Here is a 12,628-nt window from a genome sequence, read left to right as displayed (position 1 = left end):
TCCTTTTTCTCTGCAACCTTGCCAGCATTTATCTTTCACAGTCTTTTGGATATTAGCCATACTAACTGGGGTGAGATGGTATCTCAGTGTGGTTTTGATTTGCATTTCCTGGATGCTGAGTGATGTTGAGCATTTTTTCATCTGTCTGTTGGCCATTCGTATATCTTCCTTTGAGAAATGCCTGTTTAGCTCTTTTGCCCATATTTTAATTGGGTTACTTGTTTTTTTGTTGTAAAGTTGTTTCAATTCCTTTTATATTCTGGATATTAATCCTTTGTCAGATGTATATTTTGCAAATATTTTCTCCCACTGTTGGTTGTCTTTTAACTCTGTTAATTGTTTCTTTTGCTGTGCAGAAGCTTTTTAGTTTGATATAATCCCATTTGTTTATTTTTCCTTTCGTTGCCCGTGCTTTTGGGGTCATCTTCATGAAGTCTGTGTCCAGTCCTACTTCCTGAAGTGTTTCTCCTATGTTTTCTTTAAGAAGTTTTATTGTTTCAGGGTGTATATTTAATTCTTTAATCCATTTCTCCCCTTTTGATTTTTTTTTTACTGGGGTTTCTGTCTCTCTGCTTACATTACCCATTTTTCTTCTTGCATATTTTCTCCTTTTTTTTTCATTATAGCCCTTAGCATATTAATCATTTTAAATTCCTGGTCTGATAATTTCAAAATCTCTGCCATATCTGAATCTGGTTTATATTCTTGCTTTGTGTCTTCAGACTGTGCTTTTTGCCTTTTAATGTACTTTATTTATTTATTTTTTGTTGTTGTTGAAAGCCAGGCATGATATTTCAGGTAAAAGAAACTGAGGTAAACAGTCCTTTAGTGTGAGGTTTTATGTTTATTGGGCTGGGAGTTGCGCTGTGTCTACTGTTTGCTGTAGCTGTAGGTGTCAGAGGCTGAAATGTCATGTGATGTCCTTGTTTTTCTCTCCCCTATTGTCTTTCTCTAGACAGCCCTTCTTAGGTAGGGTCTTAAATGCCATTCTTTTCTTTGTAATCCTTTTATTACACAGGAGCACTGTTGCTGTGAGAGGGGAAGCATTCTATAATCTTAAAATTAGGTCTTAGTCTTTCTGTGAGCCTGTATCTCTGGGCTGTGACCTTCACCAATGCTTCTCAGCTTTGTTCTCCCCCTTAGTAGAGACGGGAAGGCTAGCAGAGGGGTGGGAGGTATGGGGAGGATAGGGGCTGGAATTGGATATTCCCCTTCCTCTATGTAGTAGTATAGAGGAGGTTGAAATTGGGTATTTCCTTTTCCCCAGGTCGAGGACTAGAGGTGGTTAGAATTGGGTATTTTCCTTCTCCCATGTAGGTCAGGCTCTGGGAAAATCCAAGTTGGTTAGGCTGTGGTAAAATAGTTTCCCTTGAGGGCAGCCCTTTTGAAAAAGGAGAATAGAACACTCTGGGTGTGTTTCAGAATAGTTTCTTTTCTTCTCACCAGCAGGAAGCACAAGGAGATTTTTCTCTAATCCTCACCCTGAGAACTGGTGGGGCTTCTGGAAGTAAAACTCAGGAAAATGTAGGAGGTCCTCCTAAGCATGGCCCCCAAGAGTTTTATCTCTCAAGCTAGTCCACACTTAGCCTCCAGCAATTAATGAATTATCTTTTAAGTGTTTTTACCATGTGCTGGCTCCAGCAGTGCTTCCAGTGAGCTCTGATTCTCTGCATTCACCTACCTCTCTAGTTTTCGGGTGGTGGTTTACCCTGTGATTTCAACTCTCTGATCAATCTAAAAAGAGTTGTTGATTTTCATTACATGTGCTATTTCCCTGTGTTGAATCTTCTCTTTAGGCATAAACATTGTGATTTTGCCTAATCTTTTTTACTGAAGAATAAAATCTTGGATTAAAAAAACTTCACTTTACCCATATTTTAATACCCCAATATCTCTGTTATTTTGTAGAAATTAAACAATATAAGTATTTATTGCATTGATTAGTACATTAAGTCAGATAAACTTCAACCTTAACAGACATGCTTTAAATGAAATATTCAATATCTGCTATGATGTATAGCAGGAGTTTTAGCAGTGGAAACTTTTTTCCCCAACAAAATTTTACATGGAACTACACTTATTAACCAGATCACTTCCTTTAATGGTTACTCAAAGACATTGTTTTGGCAACTGTTTTTCATTCATTTAATTCATTTATTGAGTATCTACTCTATGTCAGGTACCATTCTAGATGCTGGGATATATTGATGGACAAAAGAATCAAAGACCTCTGTCTCTGGGGAGCATATGTTCTAATTTTGGGAAACAAACAATAGACGATGGTCATAACAAATAAGTAAGTTATGTGGATTATTGAAGGTGAAGGGTGAAATGGAAAATAGAGAAACAGAGAAGGGTAAAGGGAAGGAATCTTGGCAGTTTTCAATAGTGCACTGAGAGTAGGTCTTGTGGATAAGATGACATGTAAGCAGACTTAAAGAAGAAGAGGAGTTAACCATTAACATATCTGGCTGAAGGATGCAGGAGGCAGAAGAAACAGGCTGTGCAAAGACCTGATCGACAATGAGGAGGTCAGAGAGACAGCAGTGAGTTACAATGAGGCAATGTAGCAGCAGATGAGATCCAAGGGACCAGGTAAGCACTCTGGTTGTTATTCTGAGTGAAAAGGACCAACATTATGAGCTTATGAGCAGAAGACTGGCATAAATGCTTTAGCATTTGAAGAAAATCTCTGGCTGCTGTATTGAGATTTGACTGTAAAGAGACTTGGTAAGGAAGCCACTGCAATAAACCAGACAAGAGATAATGTAGCTTAGAAAAGGGTAGTCCTGATGTAAGGGATTTCAGGTGTCAGAAGAAGAGGGAGGCTAAAGATGTCTCTGAGAATATGGGCTGAACCGGGAAAAAGGAGTTCCCCAAAACAGAGATGGGGAAAGCAGCTGATAGCCTAGGTTTTGAGGGAAAGATCAAATTTCAAGTTAGGCATGTTAATTTTGAGACAAATATGTCCAACGGGAGATTTTAAGTAGACATATGGAGTTCAGGAGAATGATATTGGCTGGAGCTGTACTTTGGGGAGTCATTAACACATAGATGATATTTAAAGACATGAGCTGTATAAGATCACCGTGGGCGTAAGTGTAGTTAGAGAAAGGAAGAGAAACATGATACACTAAACGGGGTGTGTGTGCGAGGGGTGGGTGGTGTGTAAAGAGAAGAAACCAGCAAAGAAACTGAAAAGAATCACAAGTAAGATACAAGGGAAATAAGTTAGGAAAATATATCAAAGATGAGGGAGTCAAACCTACTTTGTCAAATGCTGCTGATGTATCAACTAAAATGAGATAGGCTAACATTATTTCAGTGGGTTTAAGTACAGAAATATTGAAGATTGGTCAGTAATTGGATACAAAAAATTTAACAGAGGTTAGACAGCCTGGTCTGAAGGCTTTCTCTGGCAGCAATAAAGTCGTCCAAAGGTTGTAAGCTTTTCCTGTCCCATATCACACAGTGTACAAAAATATAAATTGGGATTTAGCTTTCAGTAGGGCCCTGATGTCCTGGCGGTTCAATTAAGAGCTCCCAGGAAGTCCTTGATGGTATCTATTCTATCAATCTCTTGCTATTCCCTAGACTTTTAGAATGGCATGAGCCTATGATGCCCATCTAGAGCTAGCTCTAGAATTCCTAAACCTAGTACATTTGTTTCAAAAAGCCAATATTTTAGTTTCTAAAATTACCCTGGGGTTTAGGGTTGTCTGTGGCAACAATCTGAAAAATTTAAGGTATGCTTAATTAAATGAATTGATTAAGGTAAGAAGTGTCTTTCAGCCCTGCTCTTTTTTTCTAAAAATTAAAGAATGTTTACAATGCTTATAGACCTTCAGCACATAGGTAGCCATTGATTTTTTATTTTTTCTTTTCAAAAAAATGAAATAATACTTTTTCATTCTGTATCTTCACAAATTCTATTACTCAAAATGTATAAGTAGTATGAAACAAATTATAGAGTTAAGGTTTTCAGATGCTGCCTAAAAAGTTAATAGTATAAAAAGTAATGACATAGGTAATGTTTAATAAGAGAAAATTCTGTCTTCTAAGTTTTCCAAATTGTGCTTTTTCAAAAGCGTGCAAGGAAGAAAAAATATTGACAGAAGCATGGCTAGAGATATTGGGAAACAATGCCAGATCATGAAAATGCTATAAAACTTGTGTTAGGAAACTTTCAAGAAAATATAAACTATTATAAGATCCTGTTGATATTAACACATTATTTTTAGTTCAAAACTATGTGGGATAGTACATAGAGAACAGATAAATAATTAAGACAATATTTAAGTATCTCTGTAGTCTCAAAAAAAAAAAAAAAACCAAAACTTCTGGGACAGTGGGTGCTTGGAGGAATACAGAGATTCATTAGGCCCCAGTGACACATTAGGCAAAGAATACATTGGTAAGCACCCTCCTGGGTACCCAGGGCTCCTGAATGGCTCCTCTGCCTGTGGCCCCTCCTGCACCACTTTTTCTATCTAGGTATAATACAGCACTAGTGGAGAAAGAAATACCTTTGACATTGGAAAAAGATTGCATCTTGGTATCCATTTCTGTGTCTTAGTTTTAAGTTCCTTATACATTGTGATTTTGCAATGTTGTTTCACTCCACAAGTTAGCATTTTGTGTAAAGAGTACATGTCTTCGGCCTCATGCATGAACGGTCTTTTTTGAAGTTCCAAAACTTTCTTCTACAATAATTTTATGTATAAAGTCTGCATCTCAAGAACATGACTTAAAATGATATACAGTGGGCCCTCTGTGCCCACTTGCTCCCCATTGGTGGATTCAACCAATGGCAGATCAAAATATAACCAAAAAAAACCCAAAAAACAAAAAACCACAGTATAACAACTATTTATGTAACATTTACATTGTATGCGGTATTATATGTAATCTAGAGATGATTTAAAGAACATGAAAAGATATGCATCAGTTATATGCCAATACTACACCATTTTACGTCAGGAACTTGAGCGTCCCTGGATTTTGGTATGCTTGGGAGGTCCTGGGACCAGTCCCCCACAGGATCCTGAAGGATGACTGTAATGACATTATAAACCTTCACACACGTGCATTTACATATATGTTCACACACATATCTATATTCATGTATGTTATATGTCATAAAACTATAAGTATAAAAACTGGAATGATTAACACTAGAATCGGGAGAGTGGTTATCCTTAGGTAACAGTGAGAAGAATGTAATTTTCTTGAGGTTTGTAATGTTTCAAGGTACCGGTAAGTTTATTTCTTAAACTGAGCATGGGTTTATGGGTGTTGGTTTTATATAAGATTTCTTTTATCTGAAAATTTGAAAAAAGGAAAGTCACATGTAAGAAATGTTATATTATGATCATGAATTTTTTTTTCCAAAATTAACTATTAAAATTCTCTATATCAATAGGAGTATATTTCAGAGCAACATTCTGATGCAGGAAATGTCATAGTCTTTTTTTTTCCCTTTTCAGTCCGAAAAGATATAGTCCGCATCCTCCCCAGTTTAGATGTTGAAGTCAAAGACATTACTGACTCTTATGATGCTAACTGGTTTCTTCAGCTGTTATCTGCAGAAGATCTTTTGGAAATGACCAATAAAGAGTTCCCCATAGTGGCGGAAGTCATAGAAGCACCTCAAGGAAACCGGCTGCCCAAAAGCATTTTGCAGCCTGGAAAGACCATCGTAATCCACAAAAAGTACCAGGCGTCAAGGATCTTAGCCTCAGAAATTAGAAGCAATTTTCCTAAAAGACATTTTTTGATCCCCACTAGTTATAAAGGCAAATTCAAGCGGCGACCTCGGGAGTTCCCAACCGCCTACGACTTAGAGATAGCTAAGAGTGAAAAGGATCCTCTCCACGTGGTGGCCACCAAAGCCTTTCATCCCCCTCATGACGAGCTGTCATCTGTGTCTGTTGGGGACCAGTTTCTAGTGCATCACTCAGAGACCTCTGAAGTCCTTTGTGAGGGGATAAAAAAAGTGGTGAACGTTCTGGCCTGTGAGAAAATCCTCAGAAAGTCCTATGAGGCCGCAGTGCTCCCTCTGTACATGGAAGGAGGCTTCGTAGAAGTGATTCATGATAAGAAGCTGTACCAGATTTCTGAGCTCTGTAAACAGTTCCGCTTGCCCTTCAATGTGAAGGTGTCTGTGAGAGATCTTTCCATTGAAGAGGACATTTTGGCTGCTACACCAGGACTGCAGTTGGAGGAAGATATCACAGACTCTTATCTGCTCATAAGTGACTTTGCCAACCCCAGGGAGTGCTGGGAAATTCCTGTTGGCCGCTTGAATATGACTGTTCAGTTAGTTAGTCATTTGTCTGGGGATACAGGATCATTTCTAGTCAGGACTCTGGTAGAGGAGATCACGGAAGAGCAGTATTATATGATGAGGAGATATGAAAGCTCTCTCTTGCATCCCCCGCCTCGCCCGCCCAAGCACCCTTCGGTGGAGGAACCAAAGTTAACCCTGCTAACCTCAGCAGAAGAAAGGACAGGGGATCTGCCTAAGTCTCCCAAGGTAAGGCTGTGATTTTGCAGTTTTTCCTCTAGAGTGTTTTTCTTGAGCCAGTTTGTTTCAAGTCTTTTCTGAGTTGGTTTTTTGCTTACTTTTCTTTCTTTCATGCCATATTTGAAATGAGCCTTTCTCATGCACAGTAGATGAATGAACATCCACAGAGCATAAGCTGTTGCAGCATTTTGTATTTTGATGCTTAACCAGTAGATGTGTCATGAAGTTTATATTGAATTAGAAATAGCAGGGATGACATTTGGATATGATGACCCAAATTGCTGTTTCAATGGGTTTTGGTAATTAAGAATGTTTTATAAGGTACCTCAAAAGCAAATCTCTTTTATTTTGGAAGTGCTGTTTATTTTTTCTATGTAGAATTATTTTCATACTTCATCCAGGAAATGAGCATACCATCAACTCCATTCTTCTGGGGTGTTGATGGTAGCATGCATCTATAACACATGTCCTCATTTTGTTTTATGTGCAGAAAGATGTAAAAATATCTTGGCAGAACTGTGTGTGAGAATGTGAGCATCTGCCCACGTTCTGCCTATCTTAGAATTGTAATTTTAACAGTTCTATTGAAAAACAAAATCAAAATTGCAGACGGTACGAGATCATTACAGAATTAACAACTCCATAAGCACTCTAAAGATTTTGGGGGGTGGTTCAGCTTTATTCCTATGAGAGGTTTTTGCCTCTTGAAAACTGCCTGCTGCCTGCCTGGAAAGCTCTTGCCCTTACACCATGATGCGTAGGTTGTTTATCCAGCCGTGGTTCTACGGCATGTGAAAGGAGTGCATTCTGGCCTGGCAGATGTTGTGCTAGCAGCTTAGGGAAACAAAGCAATTAGTAAAACAAAGAGAGATGCTGTGTTTACTCTCTATACTCGGGAATGATAGCAGCCTTGGGTTTCAAGTATATCGATAATTCTACATCTCGAAGATTGCATTCTGATTGTATGCTGGGGAAATCCAGTAAGAATCTCCAAACTCATCTTCTGAAAGAGATAAAACTAGCAGAAATATTTTTTTTTCAGAAAAACAATTTTGAAAGAGTCATTTAAAACAATACAACAGTTCTCAAATAATGTTGATTAATAGGTTGCTATTAATGTGGAGGGTGTCTTTGGCTTCTCCCATTTAACGTATTTTTATTACTGTGTTGAATAATGTGAGAAATGAAATGCTTTTTAAAAAAAATATTTAGTGATAGAATAATGACACACCTACCCACAAAAAATTTCTATGCCTAAATTTCTAGAGCCTATGAATATGTTACATTCCGTGGCAAAAGAGACCGCACGTGTGCTTAAAATTCAGGATTTTAAAATGAGGAGATTCTCCTGGATTATTCAGTAGGTCCTACTTAATCACAAGAGCCCTTAAAAGAATCTTTTTTAGTTGAGGTCAGGGTTAGAGAGAGATGTGACTACAGAAGAATGGTCAGAGACACAATGTTACTGCCTTTGAGGATGGACCAACGAATGCAGATGGCTTCTATAAATAGAAAAGACAAGGAAACAGATTCTTCCCTAAAGTCTCCAGAAAAGCACACAGCTGAAAACACGTTGATTTGAGCCAGTGACACTTATGTCAGACTTCTGCTCTACAGAACTATAAGATAATAAATTTGTTTAGTTAAGCCATCAAGTTTATGATAATTTGTAACAGCAATAATAGAAAGATAAGGATGTAAATTGGAAAGGGAGGAATAAGTAAAAACCTTAGATAGCAAAATCTATATGTGAGTTAGGATTATTTTGGAAAAGTGTCTTTTTGGTTTTTGTTTTTTCCTTTTAATGAATTTATTAGCTCATGAACCACGGAGAAGCTAAGGTACAGCTAAGCTTCAGAAACAATTGGAAACAGGATCTTGAAAATGGCCAGAGTGGTCTTTGCTTTTCATTGCGTATTGGTTTTATTTTCCCAGGCTAGCTTTTTTTTTTTACACAAGTGAAACTATTGCTGAGAGTTCCTGCATCTCACATCTCATAGTTTCATCCCTGGAGAATGCAATCTTTATTTGAATAGAATTTTAAAAAGGGAGAGGCCTTGATTGGGTCACTTGCCCATCTCCCGACTCAATCAACTTCTTGGCTGCCCCAACTAGAGGCAAGATTGGTGGTTGTCTTAATCTGTTTGTACTGCTATAACAGAATACCACAGACTGGGTAATTTATAAAGAAGAGAAATTAATTCTCTCACAATACTGAAGACTGGGAAGTCCAAGATCAAGGCACAGGCAGGTTCAGCCCCTGGTTCCAAGATGGTATCCTCACATGGCAGAAGAGCAGAAGAGAGGGAACCGTCTCCTGCAAGCCCTTTTCATAGTGGCATTAATCCTTTCATGAGGGAAGAGTGCTCATGATCTAAACATCACCCATTAGGTCCCACATCCCAACACTGTTGCACTGGTGATTGAATTGCCAGCACAAGTTTTAAAAGGGACACCATAGCAGTGAGGAAGGGAATGATGGCTGGTTGCCTCAAATAATAGAGATACTAAAATGCAGTTGTGAAGATCTGGAAATACAAAATTTTGAAGGTCCACTATAATTAGAAAGGAAAAGGATCAAAAATCCTAAACCACTAAAAAAGCTTTCATAGGAAAATGTGAATTAAATATTTAATAAATGCCCTCTGATAGAACGTCAGATGAAAATGACCTAAGTGTTTTATTAGAAGAGAAACTCACAAAACAAAAATGTTATGTCTAGGCTACTAAAATAAGGTGAATGCATTCTTTGACTACATTCATATGTATAGGATTCCAGATCAACTGAATAATTTCTAACTGCTTGTTCACTGGTCAGATGCCCCATGGATACTTTGTGTCCAATTCTGAGTTCCACTCTAGAGAATATTGACTGGAGTTTGTAAAGAGTTCTTAAGACATCAAGAGATACTGGAGCTTTTTTATTTGAGGATTGGTTGAGAGAACTGATAAGAATTTAAACTTGATAGACTCAGCACTAGATGATATTAATTATTTTATACATTCACAGAGCTGCTCTGTGGCAGAGTGCAGACCTATATTCCATTACAACATCTTCAACATTGGTTGAAAGTCAAAGAGAGGACAATTTTGGTATAATACTTTGGAACAGATTTCTTATTTTGCAGAAGAAGATAGGGGAGTATGGGTCAGTGATGTTAGGGGATCCCTGCTTTGGTTGAGAGTTTATCAGACAGTTGAGAGGAGTCAACAATTCTTGGTTTATGATTAGTTCCATCAAATATAATGTGGTAGATAAAGCATTATATTTTTTTCTGAAATCACTTTAACATGTCAACAGATGCTATAATTTACCTGTGTTTGGACCTACTGACCTCATTTTCAACAATTTTTCTCATCCTGAAGATAGGAATCTTCTTTGTGGATCATTTATAGAATATAAACAGAAACTCTGTCAGTTTCTGTATAATCTGCTCAAAAAAGTCTTGCAACCAACTATTTCTTATTATCACAATGTCATCCTTTCATATATTTCTTTTATGTTTTTTCTGATATCTACATTAAAGCTCTTCTATCATGTACACTTTTGAAGTGATTGGATAGAACAATTTTTATACTTTACAGGCAGGAAGCGGCCATTGAAAACAAGCCTCTAAGATTTTGGATTGTAAGTGGAATACTGCTTTAAATTCAGAGAACAATTTGTAAGGGTTATTCAGAGTTTAATATTCAGACTCATTTAGCTCATTAAAATGCCATTTTGCATGCATAAGGAAGAGTCCTAGATGCTTCATTATATGAGTTTACTTTTATCTTCCCAATGGGTCATTAACTTTACCATTTCTTGCTTGTTAGATGTGTATAGGCGGTCTAAGAGTAAGAATCTAAAACATACTCAGTATTAGCCAAATTCACCTATAGCAGGTATTCACTATCAGTTATGTACATTACAAGTTCACCTAAGAAATTTGGAAATGAAGAATTATGGGAAATAGGAGAAATAGAAAGAATTGTTTTCCAAGGTAAGATTTCTAACTTCTCTAACTTTAGCAATACCTAAATAAGAAAAAAAAAAAAAAAAAAAAAAAAAAGGGTAGATTGTAATTTAGGTATGGGCTGGGGCAGGTGAGAATATGGGGATGGAGACCCACAGAGATGAAAGCCTACCTCAAGACCTACGTGGTTTTACACGGAAGGATTTAATTGTTGTTTTTTAAATGTGATAGTTAACTGTTTGGGAGAATAATGTATGGTGTCTAACAAAGGGATGGAGATATAAAAAGGGATCCTCAAAATTTCCTTTAGGCTTATGAGATAACGTAGGAACAGTGTGCCTTTGGATTTTTAATCTGATGGAAACAGTAGTATAAAGTAACTAAATAAATGAAGCTGAGCCTAAAATTGTATTCTAAAAAGGAATGTTGTGGGATGGAGACTCTGCTTCCCTGAAGGTTAGTTTCTGTTTCAGAAGTAGTTTCAGATAGTTTGGAAGAACTGACACTCACTGGGGTTTTTGCCTGTCGTGAATATAGATGGCTATGACTTCTGAGTACCACACAAGAGAAATGTAACTTCTGTATTCTGATGAAAGGGCCTATAACCGGAGAGAAAAACAAACCTTTGGTTGAAAGATGAGATATTCCATGTCTTCAGAGACTGCAGCTGGTACCAGAAATCTTGCATTTCACTAACTCTGTTTGGCCATTTAATGCCCAAGTGTCCACTTTGCTGCTGGAATTTCTAGATTTCTGTCGGAAAAGAACACACATAGGAGACATTAAGGCAAAGAGCAAGGGAGGCAGTAATGGAAAGGTACTATGAAATGGGCAGAAAAGAAATTCTGTAGCAGAATTAGACTGAGGGCTGGAAAAGGCAGAAGGAAAGCAGCAGTTCCTGGGAAGTGCAGAGAGAACACTTCAACAGCTGCTGCTGCTGCTAAAATGTCACTTCTGATCTGGTGTGACAGTAGAGTGGCTGAAATGTGTTAAAGAAACCCATTCCTGGGCTACATCGACACTTTAGAGAATAGTAATATATCCATGAGTTTGTCATCAATAGGATTTGCTCACAAACAATGATTCGGTTTTATTTTTCTTGGCCTGATGTAGTGTAAAGACATTAAGAGTGTTTGAACTTGTAACTGACTCTGAGCTTCTGAAGACTCATATCTGTCTACTGTTGGTACGTCCTCTTGGTCTAACACAGAAGCTGTATTCCCTCTGAATAGGGAGGATTATTGTTACAGCAGTTTTCAAAGACCATAAGCAATGAAAGTAGAACATGGACATACTTAAAAATCAGGTTTTTGAATCTGGAAATAAGAATAATAGAGGGAATTTATAAATTTCCTTTAAAAAATTGACACATTTTAGTCATGAGATAAAAATTTACCAATTTGTTAGCAGATATTTGAGCTGTTCTTAGGGCAAGACACAGAGATTAATGAATCATGGTTTTAGAGTTGCCTGGGGTTTGTAGTCTAGTTAAGTGGTGTGGCCTGTAAATAGCTAACTATAGTAGGAGAGAGTGAAAAAGAGGGGAGGAGAGGGCAAAGGATGAAGAAAGGAAGTGCTGGTTTGCCCAAAATTAGCCAAACCTGAATTATACCTGAAACTTCACAGGTAGGAATCTGTGCCCAATGGGGCGTGCAGAATATGTGTAAGTTCTTTTTGTGCTTCTGAAGTTGGAGAATAATTTGAACTTTTAAAGTTTTGTTCTAGGCATGACATGTACTATGTTGGTACTTCCAGTTAGATAGATAGCTGAGGATTGGTTTAAGTGAGTTTTAAATTAAAAGACTTGGTTAAAATAAAACATTCAGAAACATTGCCTGATTTTAAGGGAATTACAACACACAATGAACAAGTCATCAAACTAATAATAAAATACTAATTTACTTAGAATTTATGCCTTAAAAAACATTATTTTTATTCTTGGATGATTGAAGTACACTACCACTTTAGTGCTCTGTAGAGTATGCAAAAAGCACATGTACTTCACAGGGCCTGGTTTTCCAAAGACTTGCAGTTTCAAATATTGACCTTGCAAAAGACAGGAAATTTTGCCCAGGCTATTGTGTGTCTGTTGAAAGATAAAGAGCTGTAACACAGCAAGGCTGCTGGTTCAAAGACAGACAAGTTA

The 12,628-nt window shown here is 37.4% G+C and overlaps 1 protein-coding gene across 1 annotated transcript in view; it reads left to right on the top strand.

The window, feature by feature from the left end:
* The window catches only part of THEMIS (thymocyte selection associated), a 179,659-nt gene that overhangs the window by 69,694 nt on the left and 97,337 nt on the right, over nucleotides 1–12,628 (top strand). The window contains 1 exon segment of the mRNA XM_063098116.1: nucleotides 5,487–6,535. Coding sequence (XP_062954186.1) covers nucleotides 5,487–6,535 — 1,049 coding nt within the window.

Source organism: Cynocephalus volans, chromosome 5 (genome assembly GCF_027409185.1).
Source record: "Cynocephalus volans isolate mCynVol1 chromosome 5, mCynVol1.pri, whole genome shotgun sequence".
NCBI classification, from domain to species: Eukaryota; Metazoa; Chordata; class Mammalia; order Dermoptera; family Cynocephalidae; genus Cynocephalus; species Cynocephalus volans.
The sequence above is the reverse complement of the archived record's forward strand: the minus strand, read 5'-3'. Positions and strand labels throughout refer to the sequence as shown.